Raw genomic sequence first — 25,135 nt, 5'->3', positions numbered from 1 at the left:
TTCACAGGTGTTTGGCACCTTTGGTAAGAAAATATTACAAACAATATAGAGAAAAAATATAAACTATTGGAACAAAGCTGGCCTTGTCATTTAAAATGAAAAACAAATCAAGAATAAGAAGATGGAAAGATGGAAAGGGCTGAGATCTGCAACTGCTGTGCCCTTTTGGGATTGCAGGATCTTGATCACGTGAAATATGCCCTGAGAATTCAGGCTCAATGTTCCAGAAGGAGGAATAAAAACATCAGACTCTCTGTCAAGCTGCTCTTCTGAGTTATGTTATAGGAGAATAAATTAAGCTGTCTTGCCACCAGATTGCTTTTATTTTTTCGGCTGCATCTGCTACCTACCGTTCATGAGATCCTGTCCAATAACAATCCCGTGTGTGCATGGAGTAAAATAAAATCAGTAAAGCATATTTCACCCTCAAGCGTCCAAAGGAGTTATTATGAACAGTAAGTGCAAAAAAGATTTAAAATTATGAAAAATCTGTTTAGTATCCCTTTAAAATCTATGATATTTTCCACAAAGACTTCTGTTGAAATCCAGGATTTTAGTGAAACGGAACTTGATCTTGCTTATTAGAGGATCAGTAGGAGTTAAACTGAGCCTAGTAGCATGTACGTTTCAGCATGCTTACATTACAGGGGTTTTATGGAACATTCTTCACTGTTAGAAGGGTTTGTTGAAACTTGTTCTTTAAGATACTAAAGACTTGGTGATATATAGATTTGGCAAGCTACTAAGAACTATCAATCAAGCCCATGGCAAGACTAAGCCTCCATGGCTTAATTCCAAGCTCAGTTTGAAACATGCTATCAAAATTTGGAAATATACTGCCTTTTCTCTAGAGTAGGAAAGGTGAGAAAACAGAGTGTGAGAGGGCAGTATCATAAGCAGTTGGTTAAGGTGTGGCTCAAAGAGGAGCAGTTGATATAGTTCTTGGTTCCCAGTGCCATGTCTTTCTGGTGATGTATCTCTAGTGCTCCATTCAAGTGTCAACTATGCAACCTCACAAAAACCTTGATACTGCGGACCGTTAATCTGAAACCTCCCATCCCATTTTCCAGTGTATTTATCTATATCCAATTCTGCAACTATGATAGATAGAAACCTCTTTTATTGATGTTGCCAGCAAACACATAACATTTGTTGTTCTTCTTTAAATGTTTGATTTTAATGTACATTTGGTGCTTATGAAGTGAAGGGCAGGAAAAATTTCTCCCTTCACCGTTGCTCTGTCAATACACATCAGGTCCTACAGTACAACCTCTGCTTCCAGTACTTGGCTCCCTATACATCACTCCCAATGCCAGTCAGTCATGACCGGCAGCATTTCCAGCTCCCTAAACCTACAATTCTGACTTGTAGCATGCCCTACTACTCCTCATGCTAACCCCCAGTCTCCAGTAAAAACCACTACTTTCATCTAAAGAACAATCTCCTTGGAAACTGTCATTCAAGCACCACAAAAGGGATGCAGGGGCAGAGGGAACAGGGGTTTTAAGAGCAATGCTACTTTGTTTCCATCCTCTCTTTCTCTCTCTCTCTCTCACACGCACACACACCACTCTAGCAGGATAGAACAAATAACACTAGCATCAGAAATCTCACAAGTTCAGTCTCATCCTGTCCACAAAGGATGTAAAGATGTTTCTTAACAGCATCCAGTTCATGTTGCACAATTACACTAACAGATGATTGATCTGTGTTGTGGAATTTCATCAGAGAATTGTTAGGACTGAAAGGGACACATAGTTTACTCCCCTGCTTTTAATGCAGGACTAATATCTTTAGATAATTTCTGATAGGTGCTCCTCAGGCTGTGATTTTGAAGATCTCAATTTGATATTGATTGCACCTTCATTTTCAGAAATTTGTTCAATTTCCATGTGGCTATCACCATTAAAACGTTAACTTCTATCTGACTGAAACTTTTCTGTTTAATGTTCTATCCAGTACGCATCCACTTGATGTGGAAGTGAAGTGAGGTTCTTACCCACGAAAGCTTATGCTCCCAATACTTCTGTTAGTCTTAAAGGTGCCACAGGACCCTCTGTTGCTTTTTACAGATTCAGACTAACACGGCTACCCCTCTGATACTATCCAGTATGTTTAGCCTTCGCAACAGTTAGCAGTGGGAAGCTCTGCCACTTCTTCTTTGCAGCAGCCTTTTAATTACTTTTCACTCATCTCGTATCATCCCCGTTCTTCTGTTTTCTCTTGACTGTTACCTCCCAATAATTATTCAGTTATTTTAATAACTATGAACACTGTCTCCTGGTCATTGATCACTGTTCATTTGAGATTCACACACCAGCAGGATTACGTGTTTTATGTCTTAAACATTGAGGTTCCAAACCCTTAAGGATGATTCTGAGCAAAGAATAGAAATAAAAAAGTAGCTGATTCTAAAGTCTTGATGGAAACAAACCATGATTTATTTATTTATTTTTAAAGGGTGGAGGGACAAGCAGCCGCAATGGATAAGCTGCTAAAGATGCATTTGAAATGACTGTGGAAGTTCATATAAAACAAACTTCACTTTTGTGGAAGACTTTTTCTTAAAGTGACTACAGTGTTTTTTGTTAATGCATAAATTGGGGGTGGTCAAACTCACTTGGTTTTTCTTTTCTTGAATGTAAAAAAAAAAAGTAAAACATAATCCGAGTGTCAGAACTGTAGCCTCAAGAAAAAACAGACATGCATTCATCCTGAATCATACCTTTTGTTTAGCTGAAGAAAAAAAGTTCAGCTCCTCAGGATGTACAGCCAGCTGTGTTAGTAAGCAAAATAATTACAACTTGGCATCACCCTTAAGGGTGGAGATCTTTTGGGGGAGGGTTGGCGAGTGGGTTTGTCATAGAACACCCACCGGGGTTGGTATAAATGGAGCCCCACCACAGTGCAGAGACTTACTCTCTTCTCCTAGGCCAAGCTGAGTAACTGACACCGGATCCTTCAGCGCTGCTGTCATGGCTACTTCCTTTATGCAGAGCTCCTCTTCTAACTATGGTGGTGGTCTGGGGATTGGGGGCGGTGGCTCCTCTCGTGTTTCTTCAGTCCGAATGGGAGGATCCTACAGAGCCCCAAGTATCCATGGAGGATCTGGTGGCAGGGGTGTTTCTGTCTCTTCCGCTAGGTACGTCTCCTCTGGAGGTGGATATGGTGGTGGCTTGGGCAGTAGCTATGGGGCTGGATATGGTTCTGGCTTGGGTGGGGGCTATGGAGGAAGTAGTGGCTTTTATTCTGGCTTTGGAGGAGATGCTGGTGCTTGCTTTGGAGGAGGTGCTGGTGGCGGCTTTGGAGGAGGTGCTGGTGGCGGCTTCGGTGGTGTTTATGACTTTGGTGGTGGCTTGGGTGGTGGTGATGGAGGCCTCCTATCTGGAAACGAAAAGGTAACTATGCAGAACCTGAACGATCGTCTGGCGTCCTATCTGGACAAGGTGCGAGCTCTGGAGCAAGCAAATACTGATCTAGAGATCAAAATCCGAGACTGGTATCAGAAGCAAGGTCCCACTAGTCCAGACCGTGACTACAGTCCTTATTACAAGATAATTGATGAACTCCGAGACAAGGTATGTCATTCATATTTAGAAAGGATTGTTATAGCAATTTGTTATTATTAGTGAATTGCACATTCCAACTTTTTAAACCAATTAGAAAGAATTACAAAGTCATAATTTCTTGCCAAAAAAGTAAATGCATTGTGGATAAAAACACTCCAGCAGAAAAGAAGGGAACAGCTATTGCTGTTTACTGTATTGAAATAAAAGTCTCACACTGAAAATGGAGGCTTTTTTTTATGTTAATTGAAAGCTCTAAGACAATAACAAAATGGGACACAATACATTAAAGTTTATCCATAAATTGTAAATCAATCAAATATTAAACAATGTAACAAAGTATAAACCATGGCCTTCAAAAGTAAGGAAGTCTCCAGGGCAAAGGTAAGGTGAAATATTGTATTGTGTAAGTTTATTTTCCATTTACCCTAGGTGTGAATTGAACGTACAGTTTAACTTCCCAGTGTAATTAATTTATAAGGATTATAAAATTTGTACAAAAGTACCACAGAATAAATTTAAAACGAGAGAAACATGCTTATGAAAAGTTAGATTTATATTTTGAGTTGATTATTTCATACACATTTTGGCAAGGAGAATGTTTCAATATTCTGTTGCCATCAGAACTGTACAGGGTAATAATGTGCTGTCAGTTTTAATTCTTATTTCATTTTTTATCTTAAGAACATTAGCCCAGAGAATGAAAGGGTTGGAATTTGTTGCCATTAATTGCATGAACTGAGAGATTACATGAATAGGAAGGAGAGGGAAAATCAAGCTGTCTAATTCCAGTCTGACACACCCACACTTGCTCCAGATAAACCTCAAGATCTCTGTTCTACACTCAGCTCCCGGGTCCACGTTTAGAATATGAATAATGTTTAGCTTTTTTTAATTTTTCCATGTATAAGCTATGAATAGTATGGTGTGGGGTAAGGGTGATATAATGAAATGTGTTTTTTGGAATCCATAAATCGTGTTTTGATTAATGATTTATCACCCAGATCCAATCCTTCTCCCTTCTTTACTGCTTTACATGTCTCAGTAACTATCTATTATCTACAACTATCTAACCCCTCCCACACCCCAACCCCCTGACTCAGCCCAGAGCCCCCTCTTATACTCTGAACCCCTTTGCTCCACCCCCAGCCCACAGCCCCTTCCTGCATTCCAAACCCCTCATCCCTGGCCCCACCCCAGAGCCCACACCTTCAGCCGGAGTCTTCACTCCCTCCCGGATCCCAACCCCCAATTTTGTGAGCATTCATGACCCACCATACAATTTCCATCCCCAGATGTGGCGCTCAGGCTAAAAAGTTTGCCCCCCCCGTACAGTGATTTTTCACCATTATTCACAGGAATCTTTCTTCTGTCTCCCAATTGCCAGATTCTTGCAGCTACTATTGACAATTCCAGAGTCATTTTGGAGATTGACAATGCTAGGCTGGCTGCAGATGATTTCAGACTGAAGTAAGTTAATTTTGCTCTCACTGTCTCAAATGAATATTTCTGAAGCTGAACATCTCATCATAGTAGCAGAGAGTATGGATTCCCAAACACTGCTCACAAGTTTAGGGATGGAATTTTCTCCCTTAGAATTTACAAGAGAAAATCCTGGCAAAAGAATAGATATGCTAAAGGAAGAAATGGGAGAAGAAACTTTATCAGCAATGACACCAAGCCAATCAAGATGCTTTCCTGTTTTGTGATACCTCATGTCTTAACTTCTATACTGTTATTAACTTTTTGTACAGTTCATTCTCACTGAAAAAATTATCACTTAAAGATATTAAAATGAGAAAGGGTCTGAATTTGCTTTCAGCTAGAAGTGGCATGATAGGATGGGGGGATAATCTCTTTCTTGTACTCATTCTCTCTCAGAGGATGTAAGCATTAGGAGAGGAAAGCCAGACAGGAAAGCCAAAGAGTGACTGTACTACTGAAATTCAGGGACGCTGTTGAAATGAGCTTGTCTGCTGTCAAGATGCCAAGATGCCACCAACTACTTTCTCTTACAATGAAGTAGCTCCAGGATTATATTTTCTCACCAAGCGCCCTGGGCAAAGCTAACAACATATGCCTTTCTTCATAACTGAGAGGTCACTAAAACTGGATTGTCCATTATCTTTTTTATAGATGTTAATAGCCCACTCTAGTTATACAAACCCATAAAGCTCATATTTATCTGTACTTCAGAAATCTAGTTCAAGTCCAAATACATTTGTTATTTTCAAGTTTTCCTCTTTAAATATGGTGATTTTCTTACTGCTTATGAGCACCAGCCTGATAACCCAGTAGGTGGGCATTTTGTAAGTTCCCACACACAGTTCTGGCATTGCACCTAAATCCTGATCTGTCTGTCAGTCTGTCTTATAGTACTAATCACTGTTGTAACTAGGTGCTGGTATCTTGGGATTGCCAAAAATGCCAACTTATTTGGTGGTATGATGTTGTCAAATGTCAACAAAGAACCAAGATGGCTATCTCACAAATTTTTGCATAGCATACTTTAAAATTGGAACAAACATTCTAGATTACTATTTTTGGTCTCTCTTCTGACTTTACATTGCTGTTGTCCTGTTCCTCTCTGACACAACGGGCATAAGATTCCCTGTTTTTATAATTACATAGGATACAAAGCTATGTGTTTTCAAATGTCTGTTTCTTTTTTTTAATTGCAGATATGAGAATGAGTTGTTCCTTCGCCAGAGCGTTGAGGCTGATATCAATGGCCTGCGTAGAGTCTTGGATGAGCTGACTCTGTCCAGAGCTGACCTGGAGATGCAGATTGAAAACCTGAAGGAAGAGTTGGCTTTCCTCAAGAAGAACCATGAGGAAGTGAGTGCTCAAACATGGAGTGGGGAGAACCATCCACATTTAGAATTCAGTTTGGGATTAAAAAATACCCCAAGGAATGATAGTTTCACAACTGGATGATTTATAAAATATCTTTAAACTTAAAACAAATCCAAAGGGCTCCCCAGGCTAACATCCCTCTGATTCCAAACTGTGTTAAAGATGTGAGTTGTGTACCTGCTTTGACATGCATGAGCATGCGGTCAGAAATTTTTAAATTATTCCATAGATAACAATATTTGTTATATGAAATGTTCCCATTCATTTAGAAACAAAATATGCCTTTTCCAGACATGTTATTTAAAAAAAGATCACATACATAGATAAACATCAATCCACAGTAATCAAGATATTTCATTTAAAAATTTCAGCTCCAACCACATAAGCAAACAAAAATTCAGTGTCTGAATAAATTTCTTCATGAAAAGGAACTGTTAAAGAACCCATGAGTTAAGATATTAAAGTTATAATACATGCAATAGAAATTATACATAATAAAGTTAAATTCTATATAAGGAAAGAAAATAAAAACTTCTAATTTAACAGAGGATGTTGCAACCTGTATCAAGGTAGTGAGGTAACATCTTTTATTGGACCAAATTCTGTTGGAGAAAGGCACAAGCTTTCAAGCTTCTCAGAGCTCATCTTCAAGTCTGGGGAAGGAAATCAGTGTCTGAGCTAATTACAAATTGGGACAGATTATTAAGCGTAAGGGATTTACACATGCTGTAGGAGCCCATTTAAAATGAAATGGGGAATTAAGGGCTAGCAGGCAGTGAGGTGTGTAATAACCATAACTCAAACCACACGTTTCCCAATTACGCTATATGGATTGCTGAGGGCAGAAAGTGTACAAGGGAAGAAACTATAACGTCTTTTGTGTCCTTCTGTCTGTGTAGGAAATGAAAGAATACAGCAATCAGATGGGTGGAAAGGTCAGCGTAGAGATGGATGCTGCTCCTGGGGTTGATCTCACCAGTATCCTGTCTGAGATGAGAGAGCAATATGAAATACTGGCTGATAAGAACCGTCGAGATGCTGAGGCCTGGTTCTATAAACAGGTATGGCTATCCTAATGAACAAATAAATTGATGCATTAGCAGCTCATCATGGCCCCAGTTTCTTTGCAACACTACTGCATTTGCTGATCAGTTTCTGCATTCGGTAAGAAGCTAAGAGCCCTGATACACCTACCAAGATTTTAGACATTATTCCTCTTTTCACCATTGGACCATTGCTTAGATTCAGATACAAAGCAAGCAGCACCATGACGGTGATCAGAATGGTACTTTCCTTTTGGGAAATAAAACATTTGGCAATCCAATTTGCATTTGATTTTTATTGTATTTGTTTTTCTTCCAGACTGAGGAGCTGAACCGTGAAGTAGCCACCAGTACTGAACAGATCCATACCAGCAAGAGTGAGATTACAGAACTGAAACGCACAATGCAGGGCCTGGAAATAGAACTCCAATCCCAGCTCAGCATGGTATGTGGCTGTTCCATGCCACAATAAGTCACTATTAGCGCATGCCTCCCTTTGATCTCTTGCTCTACTACGGAATGAATCTGCATAATAACCCACTTTAACTTTGTTTTATATTAGAAAGCTGGGTTGGAAGCCAACTTGGCAGAAACAGAAGGAAGATACTGTGCACAGCTAGCACAACTTCAGGCCATGATCACCAGCATTGAGGAGCAACTGGCAGAGCTTCGATGTGACATGGAACGGCAGAACCAAGAGTATAGGATGCTCCTGGACATCAAAACCAGATTAGAGCAGGAGATTGCCACTTACCGCCGTCTGTTGGAAGGCCAGGACTCCGAGTATGTAACTATGTCCAAAATAAAACCCTAATGGCAATTACATCATCTTGTTAACATGGCATATGTTATAACAGTAACGTATGGAATCTGCCCTGAAATTAGGTGAACTTGAGCCTCATTACAACCAGGACTACTGCAGATTTCTGAATTGTACTGACTGGCTACTGGGCCTAATGTGGGTGCCAATAGGTGTCCAGGAAAACCCCAAAGGCTGCCAAAATGCAAGTCCATCTTCAAAGGCAAATGAGCTGATAATGAAAATTTTAATTATGAAGTGGGAATGCACTCATATTAACTAAGATGAGCTACAAGATGAGCAATAGATAAAGGTCCTGCATGTTTCTTGCTGCATGGGAATCATGGCCATTAGCGTAGAACCATCTATTAAAGTCTCTTCTCACTACTCATGTAAATGTCACACCCCTGGTTCCTCCATAGAAAGATGAAAATATGCACTGTTATACGGTGTAATTCTAAGCCATTTCCTCATGTTTCCAGGGTGTAGAACACTTCTTAAATAAACTTTTCCCTTGTTGGGGACTATTCCCATCTCTGATCCACATACGGAACTGGCATTAATGCTAGTCAGACATTTGGGTGTGCCCTGAAGCACTATTTTGGAGGGGGAAGTCGGCTCTTAGTTTTTATTTGTGTAAATAATGAAATGTTAAGAGAAGTAAAAATGTAGAAATGTCAAGAATGGAAATAGGAATCTAAAGGGCTACAACTGTACTGGTTGCTCTTCACGTTCTTTACTGTTACTGGACCTTCAGAATATGCCAAAGAGGATACGCAATCAGATCAATAACAACCCAAACTCTCTAACTACTGAATGGTCACTGAAGGGCCACGTTTTCAAAAGGACCTCCATTTCGCAGCTGCAGTTTTTCACAGTCGATCTTTTGTACACAAAATGTGCATGTTCCAACTTAGAGGCCGTGCAGTGGTCAGACTACATCAGTAGGATTGAATCTGCTGCACAGTGCACAATTGCAGTGGGACTCATTAGTTTAATCCCATATCTCTTCTCTTCCACAGGCTGTCGGGATGGACCCCTAAGGATGGTAAGGAGGATTTTGAAATAAAGAGGGGAAATAAAATACATTTAGTAGTGAGGTTGGTGGATGCAACCACCATCCTTGTGGCAAAATAGAACTGAACAAGCCCATCCTCTATTGACTAGAGGGATTACAGACAGTATCTCCATTTCTCCCCCCAAAGATTGATCATACTGTCTCCATAGCCCCCACAGCTTTTTAGGACCAAAATTATTTTATCCCTGGTCTAGCAAACTGATCACTTGTACTCATATCTCTGAAATCTAAATAATTATGGAGAGCTGGGTGTCCCTTGATCGGCTTCTGCTGAGTCATACCAACAGTAAGGTACAGCCAATTTTGATATGTAATTTTCATATGGAAATTACGTAAGCTTTACTTAGATCTCATGATCCTCATATTTCAAGACTGTGACAGTCTAATGTCGTGAGAAGAGGCAGGGCTGTGTGTATGATCAGTGAAGGAAGCGTCTAGTGGGAGAAAAACAGGATTCTTCAGTGTTCCATGAATGTATATTTATTTCCCCAGTTGTAATTACTGTTTCCCATTCTCTTCATCACAGCATCCCTCAGCAGCATCAGCAGCAGCAGCAGCAGTAAGGTTCGCATCAGTGTGGAAGATTCAGTCGATGGAAAAGTAATTTCGACCCACGAAAGGAAATACTGATTCCCTTCACCCACATGAGACCACCTGTATTGTACCAGTTCTAACCACAGCAGGCATCTGAGAGGGGAATCATGAAACAGAGTAACAAGGAATCTGTTCAGTACGCACACGAGAAAATTCCAAAAGGAAATGATAATTATATAGTCATACCAGTGTAATCCAAAAGTGCACAACAGCTTGGTGTCTTTCTTATAATTTCCTCTCTGTCTTTTACATTGACTATCTGTTCTTAAATCCTGAGGTGAAGGGCTCGTTTTACTGCATACCAGCCGCTTTACTGCATTGTATGAGTCTGGATAATAAAATTTCTCTCCTGGCTTGAAATAAATGTATGTTGAGTTTTTGTTTAAAATTTTTTCATAATCAGCAACATGGTTTTGTGTGTTAGATGTGGCACCCATGTCACGTGTCCAGGACAATCCAAACCAAATTACTATCATCAGACATCAGCCTGCAATTGTCTCTAATTCTGAACAGCTTTTGGAGTAACTGAGATATGAATAATTCTATATACTATTAAGTTCCCAACACTACTCCTAATAATACATGGGCAGAAATAAAACAAAATTAGGCTACAGTTAATACATCTGGGGAAAATCATCTAAAATACAGATAGTGAAGGTGAGGGAGAACCCTGGAGAGCAGTAAAGCTTACAGAGACGGGTGATAGAGGAGAGCAAGCTAGACATGAGTTTATAATGTGATTTGGAAGCAAAATGTCAGTATGATTTGGGGCTGCATACATACAGGCACTAGGTCCTGGTGCAAGAAGGCAATAGTCCCTTGATCTCCAGTGCTTACACCTGTAATATTGAGATTGCACCTGGGATATACCTTTAGGCACCAGTTCAGTGGAGGAACGATATCCAGAAACTGGAAGGATAAGAAAAAAATGATCAAGGAACTGGACAGACTGATTTATGAGGAAAGATTTAAAGAACTAAACATTTATGTCATGGCTTACTAGGGACACAATAGGACAAATATAATAACCACCTCCAAACAGTTGAAGCCCTGCTTAGCACCTTTTCATATGGAGTCTTCATTACTTCCTGAAAAGGAGAAACAGACATGCCCTTTTAGACCAGGAAGTTCCTTTTCCCTATAATGTCATTTGGAGAGTTGAAATAGGAAAGTAGGACTCTGAGGTAGTGGAGAAAGGCGGGTGGGGTCTGTGATTACACAGAGTCTACCTCGAAGAACCTCGGTTATAGGTAAGTAACCTCCTTTCCTCCTTTGATTGTCCTAATTATACAAGGACTGAAGGACTGTGTCGCAGGGCTGGCTGTTCAGTCAGCAGGCCTAGTAGTGAGAGCCTGCTGCTCCAGTCTCCCTTTTAGTTCAATGTGTTCTGAGCTCCCTGGATCAGCTTCTTTGCTGAGAATCCCCTAATCCTGCCCATCCTAGGGCTGGTGTAGGAAAATTTGGGGTTGGTAGGGGGACCCAGGCCCTCCTGCTCTGCTGGATCCCAGCCCAGGGCCCTGAAGGTGTGATAGCATGGGATGGCATATGTGAGACCCATCTCCTGCACATCTTGCCCTGGGCCATGTCCTACCACACCCAATGCACTAGTTTGGGGCATGGCTGCTGTTAAATTATAGTCCATTGTTTCAAACCTCACAGGCCCAGGGCTGATGCAGGTGACTCTCTGGTACCCCTGCATGCAGTTCTCCTTACCTCTTGGGTGATGTCTAAAAGGAAGGAGGGAAAGACTAACTGCTGGACCGCCTCAGTAAGGGGCTCCTTTTCTTACTGTTGCAGGGCAGTGGTCCTCCAGGAAATGGCTTCTCTCCTTCCCCTTGCCTACACTGCTGGAGCTCTCCATATACTGCTCCTTTCCCCAGGACCATGCTCATGAGTAGTACCTAAGTAGTACCTTTCCTGGCCCAGTACTGCTCCAGCCTTTTCCTTGACTCAGCCTCAGTGTAGGGTTTGTACACTACATCAGAGACTGCCTTGCCAAATTTTGCATCAGATCTAGATTCCAAATCTAAGGAATAAGGTTTAGTAAAGGTCTGAACAGAACTCCACTGTGTTGCTCTACATATCTTTACTAGAGGAAAGTGTCAAGCCCTACAGACTGCCTTTGCTGTAATCAAATGCTTTCTAATCCCTTCAGGAATGGGTACCGCCTTCAAATTATAATCTTCATAACTACCTAATCTATCCCATTGAGAAAGTGTTTGTACAAAAATAGCTTTCCCCTTGTTCTTCATTTCATAAGCAATACACAATTTTAAGGACTGTCTAAATTGTTTAGTCCTGTCTAAATAAAATGATAGAGCTCTTCTAACATCTAGTGGTGTGTAATTTAGCCTCTCCATCATGAGTATGAGGTTTGGGACAGAAAACCGGTAAAATAATAGACTGATTTATATGGAAATCGGAAACCAACTTTGGTAAAAAACTTAGGGTAAGTACAAAGAACCATTTTGTCTTAATGAAAAACAGTGAATTGCAGATCAGCCATTAATGCATGTAATTTACTTGTATGCCTTGGAGAAGAGATTGCTATAAAAACACTGTTTTTATAGACAGATGGAATAATGAACAACTCCGCAAAGGTTCAAAAGAAATTTTAATCAAATGTAACAGTATAAATTCAGATCCCAAGATGGCATAGGGTAACTTGATGTCTCAACAAGCCATTTTATGGTGAGTCAGCCAGTACTAAAAGGTTTAGATAAGTCAGGACTTATCACACTAAGTTTTGCCACTGTAATGTTATTTTTATTGCATCATCAAAGGGACCTTTCATCAGACCTAAACAATAACTCTCATTAATTGGGCATGGGTTCGGTAAGTGGCATTTGGACTGCCCAGTCTGGGTTTGATACTGTGCTGTGATAATACTGTCCCCACCATCTGTCTATCGCTGTTTCTATGGGATTCTGATTGATTTAGCAATCAAAATCCTCTCCTGGTTGCCAGCCCCATTAGCTTATTTTCCCATTTGTCTCCTTGTTTACAACTCCTCCAAAGTGTCAGCAGTACATCCCTCAACACTATCTCTCAATCAACCAGAAGGACTGATATAAAGTAACAGCATTCCCTCCTGCAGGACCTGATCACACCGCAATCAAAATGCTATTAGCCCTTGCCAGCCCACGGTGAGGGACCAGTCCAAGCAATCATACAGAAGGTACACCATTAACTCCCGGACACTCAGAAGCATATACAATTTTTCAAGTTAATATATTTCAACAGCACAGTACGTCTCCCTCCTCTTTGCTCTCTCCCCATCCCCTTTCCATCATTTAACTTGTGTAGTATTCTCAGTGTTCTCACCTCTTATTGGGCTGGTCATGCACTTGTGTATAGATTTGATGTCCCACCACTACAGCACTGTAGCTTTCCTTTTATTTTCTAGGTATTTTCCAATAAAGCATAAGATAGTAAAGGAATCAAATCTAATTTTGCCCTCTAACCATGGTATTTTCTTTGCTTTGTAAAAACAGACTCAATTTAATTGTTTCTGAGACAAGATGTCTTGCACTATTCTGACCCCAGTGGCTTTTATTCTAGCTGCTTTTAGAACACAATGTATCTTTTGAACAATATTTATTTTCTCTAGTAAATCTGAGTGTGCTTCTGCAGTTCTCAATATTTTCAGCAACATTCATTTTCCATTACTAATTGTATCTGTTTTGGTGCAATTCATTCACGTTCTTCCATTGATCTCATTCTACTTTTAGGTTTAGCTTTGTATTTTTGCAAGACTGGTTTGTTCCAAGTCTTTTTCATAGAATCTCAGAATAGAATAATAGAATATCCGGGCTGGAAGGGACCTCAGGAGGTCATCTAGTCCAACCCCCTGCTCAAAGCAACTCAAAGCAATCCCCAACTAAATCATCCCAGTCAGGGCTTTGTCAAGCCTGACCTTAAAAACCTGTAAGGAAGGAGATTCCACCTCCTCCCTCGGTAACCCATTCCAGTGCTTCACCACCCTCCTAGTGAAAAAGTTTTTCCTAATATCCAACCTAAACCTCCCCCACTGCAACTTTTTCTTTGCATCCACCGGGCTGACATACCCCTATATTTATTTGTCAGTTCTTTTTCATGGTTCTTTGAGAATATATTTATGGCTCTCACTTTCTCTCATAGAGCATATCAATGACATTTCATTTTTGCTTCTCAGCTATCTTTGCCCTCTCAATATTCCAGGACTTCTGTACAGCTTTCTCCACCTTAGTCAACAGCTATGAGAAATCTGTCTCCATCTTCTTCTGGTGAGTAAGACTGCAGTAGTGAAGCAGTATTAATTGTCAAATGGGTTTGATCAACTAGTGTGTACCCGGCTTCTTGTCATTCCCTATCTGTTTTACCATGACCCAGTCACATAAGCTCAGTTTTCAACTGACTATGCTGCCTCACTACTCTGGTGATGGTTTCCTTCATGTCATGGTTGGCTCAAACATCATATAGTTGAACTAGGGTAATCCTTCAAAATGCAAAGTCTTCATTTGTATATGAGTCTCAGCCCACATCCCTGTTAGTGTGACTGAGCAAAATTTCCATATCAATGAAGTTGTCCAACATCTTTTGTTTCAGCTTCAGGGCCTTATTCCATCTTTTGGCTCCCTCAAGATTTGCAAGGAATCATAGAATCATAGAACTGGAAGGGACCTCGAGAGGTCATCTAGTCCAGTCCCCTGCACTTGAGGCAGGACTAATTATCTAGACCATTCCTGACAGGTGTTTGTCTAACCTGATCTTAAAAATCTCCAATGATGGAAATTCCACAAACTCCCCAGGCAATTTATTCCAGTGCTTAACCACCCTGACAGTTAGGAAGTTTTTCCTAATGTCCAACTTAAACCTCCCTTGCTGCAATTTAAGCCTATTGCTTCTTGTCCTATCCTCAAAGGTTAAGAAAAATATTTTTTCTTCCTCCTCCTTGTAACAACCTTTTACTTATTTGAAAACTTATGTCCTCTCTCAGTCTTCTCTTTTCCAGACTAAACAAACCCAATTTTTTTCAATCTTCCTTCATAGGTCATGTTTTCTAGACCTTTAATCATTTTTGTTGTTCTTCTCTGGACTCTCTCCAATTTGTCCACATCCATCCTGAAATGTGGTGCTCAGAACTGGACACAATATTCCAGTTGAGGCCTAATCAGAGCAGAGTACAGCGGAAGAATTACTTCTCATGTCTTGCTTACAACACTCCTGCTAATACATTCCAGAATAATGTTCGCTTTTTTTGCAACAGCATTACACTGTTGACTCATATTTAGCTTGTGATCTTCTATGACCCCCAGATCCCTTTCTGCAGTACTCTTTCCTAGGCAGTCCTTTCCCATTTCCTTCCTAAGTGGAATACTTTGCATTTGTCCTTATTGAATTTCATCCTATTTACTTCAGACCATTTCTTCAATTTATCCAGATTATATCTGAAAATGTGGGTCATTTCTGATAGAAAAGTGAGAGCAGGGAGAGACCATGAAGAGGGTCAGGAAAATTTCAGAGGGTGCTTGGTGATCAATAAGAGGAAAAGATCCTTTCTGTATTGTTCAACCTCTTACTCTTTGATCTCCTCAGGAAGCCAAACTACTTCGCAGTTAGCTTGGTGACCGAATCAATGTGGAGGTGGATGCAGCTCCATCATGTGACCTAAACAAGGTCCTGGGAGAGATAAGATATCAGTATGAGATCTTAGTTGAAAAGAACCGTGTGAAGTTGAGGATTGGTACTGTGCCCAGGTGGGTATCTTGTGGTAGACAAATCAAAATCAAATTCCAAACCCAGAGGGTGCCCGGCTGCCTATAAACTGGAGCCATCATTTCTCAGTCTGACTGTTTCCTTTCACCTTATTTGTATTTCAGACAGAGGAACTGAATAAGGAGGTGATCTCCAGTGGAGAACAGCTGCAGAGCTGCCAGACACGGGTCCCTGAGCTAAGACACACAGTTTAGGCTCTGGAAATTGACTTGCAGGCCCAAACCAATATGGTGTGTAACACTCAAAGCACTCACAACATCTCTGGAATGTCTGAAAATGAATTAACAGGCATATATGACACAGCACTGTAGAGGAAGCCCAAAATAACGGTTGGCTGTATATTTATTGGTATAGCTGAGAGTTTTGCTACACTGCAATTGCAACCATCCTTCAGACATATATGTGACAAGTTGCTTTGGGGCACAGGGAGAATAAGGCACTGCCATTTCATCTCTCATGGGATGGATTTGAAATTAGACAGAAAAGTTCACTTTTCTCAGCCTAGTCTTTAGTGGATGTTTATTCCATTCTCAGAATAAGGCATATTTTAAGAGAGGCAGCCCCCCACAAAAGCTTATGCTCAAATAAATTTGTTAGTCTCTAAGGTGCCACAAGTACTCCTCGTTCTTTTTGTGAATACAGACTAACACGGCTGCAACTCTGACACTCTTCATAAGATGTAGTTAGAAACAGGGTACATGACAGGTCATCCGTTTTTATAGATTAGAACATTCCGAACACTGAGAATTGAACAGGAGTAGGTGGGTTTGTCTGTAAGCCGCAGGCAAACACCAGGTACTCATATTTACAAGCTTGCATGAATCACAATATCTCTTACTTACATTTTTTCCCGTCTCAGAACGCTGCTCTGTAAAACAGCTTGGCAGAAACACAAACTTGCTATAGTTACCAACTCTCAGAGCTCCAGTGCCTGATCAGCCGTGGGGAGGCACAAATAGCTGACCTTTGATCTGACATAGAACCCCAAAACTGCGAGTACAAGGTCCTCCTGGATGCCAAGTGCCAGCTGGACTGTGAAATCAGTGTTTACTGGAGGCTCCTGGATGGAGAGGACTGCAGGTCCATATTAGGAAGTCTTGTCCTGGATGCTGAGGGTATGCCTCTAAGGGTATGTCTGCCCTGTGGCAGGAAGGTGTAATTTCCGGCTTGAGTACAAATACCCACTCTAGGTCTGATCTAGCTATCACAAGAAAAATAGAAATGTACCTGCAGCAATACAAGCAGCAGGAAGGGCGAGCTGCCCCAGGTACGTACGGGTCTCATATGGGATCATACTCAAGGCAGCGAGCCCCTTGTGCCTTCACTTCTATTTTTAGCCTCCATGGGTATCGACCTTCCAGCTGTAGTGTAGACAAACCTTAAAATGAATTATAAAAGAAAATCCTCTTGCACTCCAAGACAGCCCAGCTTTCCCTTTTTTAAACTTCAGATATATAAAGGAAAGGATCCAAATGGCTCAAAGTTGAGTTCTCTAGATTTAGATTTACTATATAGCATTTTATTGTACATTTTTCACATTGCTTATTTTTTGTTTCACGATGATTTCTGTAAAGTCTATTCACCTCACATTAAATCTATCCAAAATGATTTTGTTTTACCAGGCTGCCTCACTACCCCTGTAACTCGGAGAGTACAACCTCCATCTGCTCATCAGTTTGCAAACCAGACTGTGCACCAGAACCAATCTGTGCATGAGCTTTTCCTCCTGACTGCAGCCTCTGTGTTCCAATGGTTGAACCAAACCTGGCTCTGGCCTGCTGCAGTCCCTGTTCATCAGTAACCTGGGGTCACCACTAAAATCTGTCGTATTTGAAAATCCTCAGCAGCAGAAACACTGATTTGAGGCATCCAGACAAAGACACAGAACGGTGGTAGAGAAAATACACTATACTCAAGACTTACCATGAAGAGCCTAGGCTAAGATTTTCATAGCCACCTCATGGCTTTGGATGCACACTTCCAAGGGAAGTTAATGGGAATGGGTATCTAAATCCCCTAGTTGGCTTTACAAATCTCAGTCCTATTCTCGTGAAGGTGCTGAACTTCTTACCATTTCAACATACTCTTCTGCTTTTTTGTTGCCACTTGTATTGCATTTCCTGTCTCCGATTCTGTTTCAGTGCCTAAGGCCGTCTAAAGCTGCCTTGTTAATTTTCTAATAAACTTCCTTTCTTTGGCACAGCAAAACTTAGTTACCATTGCTATTCATTCCTTTCTGTGTGTTTGTTTTGTTCATCGAATACACACAAAATAGAAAACAGTTTATTTGATTTCACATAGGGCCCAATTGGGGGCTCTAGACAATACTGTAATGTGAACACTAATAAAAATTAAAGCCAACACTTCAAAATTCCAAAGCAAAATAAACGCTAAATTTAGCAATTAAATGTATACAATTTCCTTTTCAAAGTATGAAACAAGAAATATATTTTCTCATTGCAAGAAAAATAAACATCTGATAAATATCAGTAAGATATATTTCAGTAACAAGAAATGTTTCTGAACCGGTTGTATTGGTTCATTATTGTTTGGCATTTTGGTCAACCTGTGACTGACTCTAGATCAGAATGTGAGAATCTCATTGCCCAATCCGGGTGGCAGTGTGTCACTGCACCATCTTTTACGCCTTAAGAAGGGTACTGCATGAACTCACCTTCCAGACCAACCAGCTCTGCTGGCCAGCTTGGGGACAAGGAGGAATGACTCTGCCTTTTCCCTGCCATTTTTGGGTTAGATTATCAGATCCAAGGGACACTAGCAGGAAACAATCCCCTCCCTCAAGAGAGCACAGGCACTGCAGATGTGGCTGGTCCCTCCATGAGACATATAAGCATACTTGTACTTTTCCACTCTGATTCTTCAGCCATAACACAAGAGCCAGTGACAATCTGGTCCTCTGTGCACTCAAAGGACTGTATCAAGATAAAATGATGAAGATTTACTCATATCAAAGAAATACACGAGGGCGCACAGAGAACTGCTCCCAGAACAAGAGAGTACATTTCAGCAACTGCCTTTTCAATTGACCCACACCAGGGCTGGGCTCATAACAAATACTGACCATGCAGTACAACATTACGGGGTACTGTACTGTTAGAGGAGTAATCCTTTGGATAAGGGTGAACTGAAGTCCCATATACTCATCTGATGTGGATTGTCTATGTGGAAGACAATGATCACCGGGTAGTTTTCATAAAGAGTAAGAAAGAAATCTGGTGTCTTGCATAACTTTCCCTCAATACAGTAAGTTCTAACATCTATGGCTGTGCTCACTCTGAATGTTTCATTTGTCTCCAGAGTCACTGCACACTAAAGTTGGTGCAAAAACAGGGTTTCTCCTCACAAGAACATTTTGAAGGAATTTTTTTTCTTCAAAAACTGTAATTTTTTATGGAAAATTCAAATATAAAACATATATATTCGTTTCATTTTAAATTTTAATTTGAACAACAAAATCAAATTTAAAAATTTTTGTTCTTTAAAAGAGAAATGTTTCAACTCTTGATTTTGGGGGTTTCCCACTTCTCTCCCCGTCCCTCTTTTAAACTCTTTCCCTTTTTTCCCCACTGGAAGTACTACTTTTTCTCTCTTTCTTACTGCCCTTCCCTCACCCCCAACCCATATACACATTTTTCCAGTTGAAAAAAAAGTTTAAAAAAGTGTGAAAATGTGGTCCCCTCAAAGGCTTCCTCTCACTTTTGTAATGTATCTAACCAGTTTCTCTTTCGTTCTTTCAACATTTTCTTAAGTGTACATAGAAGGTCTTATGCCAGTCCAAATTTTCTAAATCACATACAAGAGGATCAATTAATATTATTACTTTTCTATTTATATAGTGCCAACAGCATGCAAAGGTATTTCACACAGGTATAAAATAAGGTCCCTGTCAAGTATCAGCTGGATTGTGAGATCAGTGCTTACTACAGGCTGCTGGAAGGAGGGGACTGCAAGTTATGTATACCAAAAATGATTGCTGGTTAAGCCAGGTACATCTATCTGAATCTATTGGCAGTAGGTACCCATCCACAGTACCTGAAACTCACAGGACATGAAAGTATATTTGAAAAGTGTTAAGTCTTGAACAATACTTTATTAAGAAGCTTTCCATTCCAGTGCTTATCTTCTGTACCTATTAGGAAATCTTTCAGGCTTTCTCAAGAATTGTTTTATGGTTGCATGAAGGATCAACTGAAAGGGGCATTCAATTATCTAAAGCACATACCCTTCTGATGAAGTTGCTGTCTCCAATTGCTGATAGTTTCATAGTGTTTCACACTCCATTTTCCCCAGTTGCATAATTCCACCTTTGATTCTCCCATATATTTCCCCACTCCTTTCTTTGCCCCTTCCACTAACAGGGGGATCCAGTTGTGTGTTGTTGGTGATGCTCAATGACCATTCGTAACTGGGCTCAGCAAAAAAAAAACTATTTATCCTGAATGCCGAGGTGAATTATTCCAAGGGAAAATCCCCTTGCCTTCCAAGACTTCACACAATGACATTGTCTGATTGCCTTATATTATTTTTTACTTTATACATATAAAAGAAAAAGGATCTAACTTGTCAAAATTGAGATTTTTCTGGATTTAATGTTTTACTATATATTCTTTGTTGCTTTCTTTTCATGGTTCACATTAACTTCCGTAAAGTCTATTCACCTCATATTAAATCTATCCAAAAATATTTCGTTTTACCAGGCTGCCGAAATACCCCTGTAACCCAGAGAGTACAACTCCATGTGCTCAACAATCTGCAAACCAGCCTGTGCATCAGAATCAATCTGTGCACCAGTTTTTCTCCCTGACTATAGACCCTGTCTGCCAATGATTGAACCAAACCCAGGTCCATCCTACTGTAATCCCTGTGCACCAATGTGTGCTCCAGCCTGTCTACCCTGTGTATCTGTAACTTGTATTTCCACTAATATTTGCCGCATTTGAATATATCCAGCACCAGACATACTGATTCGAAGCATCCAGACAAGGACGGGACCTGGCAACTGAGAAAAGAAACATACTCTCTACCCTTTGCTAAGAAATCTAATAAGGCTTATAACTGAACTTCTGGTCACTGGAATTTGCTGAAGATCTTTTCACTTTAGCATGTTTTTGCTTTCAAGGCTTCTCTTGTATTGTGTTTCCTGTCTTTTATTCTACGTGCTTTTATATCTTCTTTGATGCAATGAAATTTTTTTCCTTATATTCTAATAAATCTTATTTCTCTCGCACAGCAAATTAGGTTCCCTTTGTTATTCATTCCTTTCGGTATGTTTCTGGTATGTATTTCATAATCATTTGACACTGTATGTATGGTTTAAATGATTTCAGTGGGCAAAATGGTTCCACAGCAGATTCCTCAACAAAATAATGGTAGAATGAGAGGCCCACATATACAAAATGGTAAAGCAGAACAAATTGTTTACTCGATATTTAAAACATGCATGTGAAACAAAGGAGGTAACTGTTTTGGGCACCACACTTTAAGAAGGATGTGGACAAACTGGAGCGAGTACAGAGGAGAGCAATAAAAATGGTAAGAGGGTTAGAAAACCTGATTGGTGAGGAAAGGTTAAAAAACTGGGCACGTTCAGTCTTCAAAAAAGAAGAATGAGGAAGGACCTGATAGCAGTTTTTAAAATATGTTAAGGGCTGTTGTAAAGAAAATGGTGATCAATCATTCTACACATTCACAGAGGAAGAACAAGAAGAAATCACTGTAATCTGCAGAAAAGGAGATTTAGATTAGATATTAGCAAAACTTTCTGACTATAAGGATAGTTAAGTACTGGAATAAGTTACCAAGGGCGGTTGTGGAATCCCCATCTTTGCAGTTTTTTAAAGAACAGGTTAGACAAACATCTGTCAGGGATCGTCTAGGTTTACTTGGTCCTGCCTCAGTGCAGGGGGATGGTCTAGATGACCTCTTGAGGTCTGTCCCTACCCATAGAACATTTCTATGGTTCTATGGATCTACATTTCTGTTATATTCCAGGTGTGTTTTCTGTTCTGTTGAAGATTTGCAAATTTTTGATGACCCTTTCAGTTGCTTCTACATCTAATGAGAAATACTTCAGGGTCTCCAGATAAAGCCAAAATAACCTTGCCACACTCTTTGAAATAATCTTTCCTTAAAAAAGGAATATTACAGACAAAGTAAAAACTGGTGAGATTGCCAGCATCTGGAGAAGGTGTTCATTTGAGGACTGCTGGTCTTCTGAATAAAGCCATTCATGTTCTCTAATAATGGATGGAAGCGGCCTGATTCTTCTCTCACTTACATTGGTTTTACATCAGTATAACTCCATTGTGACAAAAGGTTCAGGCCCAGTGTTTCCAAGTAGATTTCACAAGACATAAGAGGCAAGGGTCCCAATGTTAGTTTCTATAAATAGCTATAGAACCTCCCCTTGCATATCCGGACTGACCCAAATTCAAGCACTTTGTAGAGAATTTTGACATCGCTAGATGAAATTTACTAAATCAGAGTAAAGCCACTCAAAAAACACTGTGTTTGGTCTTTCAGAATCATTAGTCGATTGGTCTCCCTGGAGAATGGAGCCTCTACAGAAGCACTCCTCTGGGTTTCCTTGCATTTTTAAGGATCTCTGAAACATGTCTTTTACAGATCTGGGGGTTTTTTTTAGATGAATTCAAATTCTATGGCCTGTGTTATGCAGGTCAGACTAACTGATCATAATGGTCCTATCTGGCCATGAAATATATGAATTCCTGGTGGGAGATAAAGATGGCTGCCTCATTGAGGGGAGAGGGATAGCTCAGTGGTTTGAGCATTAGCCTCCTAAACTGAGGGTTGTGAGTTCAATTCTTGAGGGGGCCATTTAGGGAACTGGGGTAAAAATCTGTCTGGGGATTGTTTTGCTTTGAGCAGGGGGTTGGACTGGATGATCTCCTGAGGTCTGTTCCAACCCTGATATTCTATGATTCAGTTTAAGCACCGGAAAATGGATTTTGTGGAATGCTCTAAACAGATGAGATATTGCCTATTTGTTTTTTATTCATAATGAACTGAATAGAGCTGAATGTAAGGTTAATTTCTGATTTCTATGGGGCTTGGCTGCCTTTCTAAGAGGCATATGGTGAGTAGTCAGCGGAATGGATCGCTTTATCACACTCACTCTCTTACTTTTCCAGCTCTACTGGAAGCTAATCCACTTTGCTGTCGGTCAGTGACAGAATCAGGATGGAAGTGGATGCAACCCCCGCATGCAATCTGAACGAGGGGGAGATAAGATATCAGTACAACACTTAGCTGAGAAGAACTGGTGTCGAGTTTAGAACTGGTACTTGCACCCAGGTGAGTATTTTGTGGCAGACAAGTCACCACAAAATTCCAAACTCAAAGGATGCCCAACTGTCATGTAAAGTGGAGCCACCATTGTCTGACTACACTACAAAAGTTTTTTTTCTCCTGCTGACAACAGTTCATCTTAATTAATTAGCCTCCTAGAGTTGGTTGGGCAACTCCCACCTTTTCATGTTCTCTGTATGTATATATATCTCCTCACTATATGTTCCATTCTATGCGTCCGATGAAGTGGGCTGTAGCCCAGGAAAGTTTATGCTCAAATAAATTTGTTAGTCTCTAAGGTGCCACAAGTACTCCTGTTCTTTTTGCGGATACAGACTAACACGGCTGCTACTCTGAAACCTGTCATTGTCTGACTGTTTCCTTTTGCCTTATTTGTATTTCAGATGGAGGAACTGAACACAGAGGTGATCACCAGTGGACAACAGATGCAGTGCAGCCAGACCAAAATCACTTAGCTAGGACATGCTGTTTCTGCTCTAAAGATCGACCTGCAGGCTCATCTCAGCACGGTGTGTAATACTCAGAGCACTCACAATACCTTTGACATTTCTGAAAATGAATTAACAGGTATGTCTGACACAGTATTCCAGCAGAAGATCTAAATAACTGGTGGCTGTATATTTATCTATATATCTGAGGATTGTCTTACACTGAAATGGCAACCAGCCTTTAGCTGACAAGTTGCTTTGTAGCACAAGGGGAATAAGGGACTTGTCATTCATCTCTGATGGCATGGATTTTAAATCAGACACTGGACACAAGTAAGGATAGTTCACCTGTCTCAGCCTAGTCCTTAGTAGATGTTTATCCCATTCTCAAAATAAGCCACATTTTAAGAGGGAGGGCCTCCCAATTAAGTGCAGCAGGGCAGGCCAACTTCATAAAAAGTACTTAGAAGCAAAGTATATCACAGGTCATCTGGAATTTTCTAATCTATAAAACCAGACATTTAGAAGTGAACAGAACTTACTGCATCTGTCTGTAAACTTCAGAAAAAGCACAGGCAATATTGGTTGCTCGGGACTTGTCCTGTGCGAATAATAATATTTCTTACATTCATGTTCCTTTTTCATCTCAGAACGCTGCTCTGCAAAGCACCTTGGCAGAAACAGTAATTCATTCTAGCAACCAGCTGCCGGAGCTCCTGCGTCTGTTGAGCAATGTAGAGGAAGAGCTATCTGACCTTTGATCTGACATAGAGCACCGAAATTGTGAGTAAATGGTCCTCTTGGATGCCAAATTGTGAGATTCAACCTGCTGGATGAAGAGAACTGCAGTCACTGGTGTCAGTATAAAGCTCAGTATTGCTATCATGGAGTAAGATGGAGTATATTCTGTCTCGTGAACCATCAGCGTCACTGCTAGCCATGTTCTGACTCCACAGTGAGTATGAAGCAGAAAGGCTGCAGTTTAACTTTCATACACTAGACTTAACCCACAAAGCTGTCAGTCTCAGAAGTCCCATTGAGCAGACTTGATATGAGTGTTATCAGTGACAAGTTATACTGGATACCAAGAAGTCACGTTTTCCCTTACCATATCCCCATTTGATTAGATTAAGCTAAATAGCTATAATTTCTGGCCAGCAATTCTAAGCAATCTTCACTTCTACCAATCACTAATTTTGTGCAGCAAACAACAGAAAACAAACCTTAGCTGTTAGTGCCATCTGCTGTCAGAATAGTTTAATTCAGAAAGAGAACAATAATTCTGTATTTACTAGATAATAGTGTTTTTAATTTGAGTATGCTGAAGTTCTTTATAAAAGTGGATAAATTGCCCTCAGCAATTTAAAATGTTATGTGCCCAACACAGCTTGTACATATGCAGTGATGTATACACACAAAAGAAGGAAGATGTCCTCTGAACGGGAATCTGACCTGGGAAGAATTTTAAAAAGAAAAGTCAAAGCTCTTTGCTAGTTCTGAGAAACCTCTACAAAGGGGAGTTTAAATCCCGTGCAAGTCAGCGAAATCGGGATGAGAGTGTGTTATATCATGTTCCTGTATTTGTCTCTTTGGTAAGGATGCTTCATCAAGAATGGGTAAAGGTGACAGCAATACCTACTGCTAGTGATATTACTGGAAACGTC

At 40.4% G+C, this 25,135-nt stretch overlaps 1 protein-coding gene and 1 pseudogene across 1 annotated transcript; both read left to right on the top strand.

Moving 5' to 3' along the window:
• Positions 1-2,938: 2,938 nt before the first annotated feature.
• LOC128829203 (keratin, type I cytoskeletal 15-like) lies at positions 2,939-10,300 on the top strand. Its single transcript, XM_054014494.1, has 8 exons — positions 2,939-3,578; positions 4,954-5,036; positions 6,248-6,404; positions 7,322-7,483; positions 7,785-7,910; positions 8,028-8,248; positions 9,287-9,312; positions 9,869-10,300. The coding sequence occupies exons 1-8, from the start codon at positions 2,976-2,978 to the stop codon at positions 9,970-9,972; spliced, it is 1,482 nt and encodes a 493-aa protein (XP_053870469.1). The 5' UTR covers positions 2,939-2,975; the 3' UTR covers positions 9,973-10,300.
• A 2,462-nt stretch (positions 10,301-12,762) lies between these two features.
• LOC128829349 (keratin, type I microfibrillar 48 kDa, component 8C-1-like) lies at positions 12,763-24,232 on the top strand (annotated as a pseudogene).
• Positions 24,233-25,135: the final 903 nt, after the last annotated feature.

The sequence above is a fragment of the Malaclemys terrapin genome, chromosome 25 (genome assembly GCF_027887155.1).
Source record: "Malaclemys terrapin pileata isolate rMalTer1 chromosome 25, rMalTer1.hap1, whole genome shotgun sequence".
NCBI classification, from domain to species: domain Eukaryota; kingdom Metazoa; phylum Chordata; order Testudines; family Emydidae; genus Malaclemys; species Malaclemys terrapin.
This window is presented reverse-complemented; position numbering and strand designations above follow the sequence as displayed.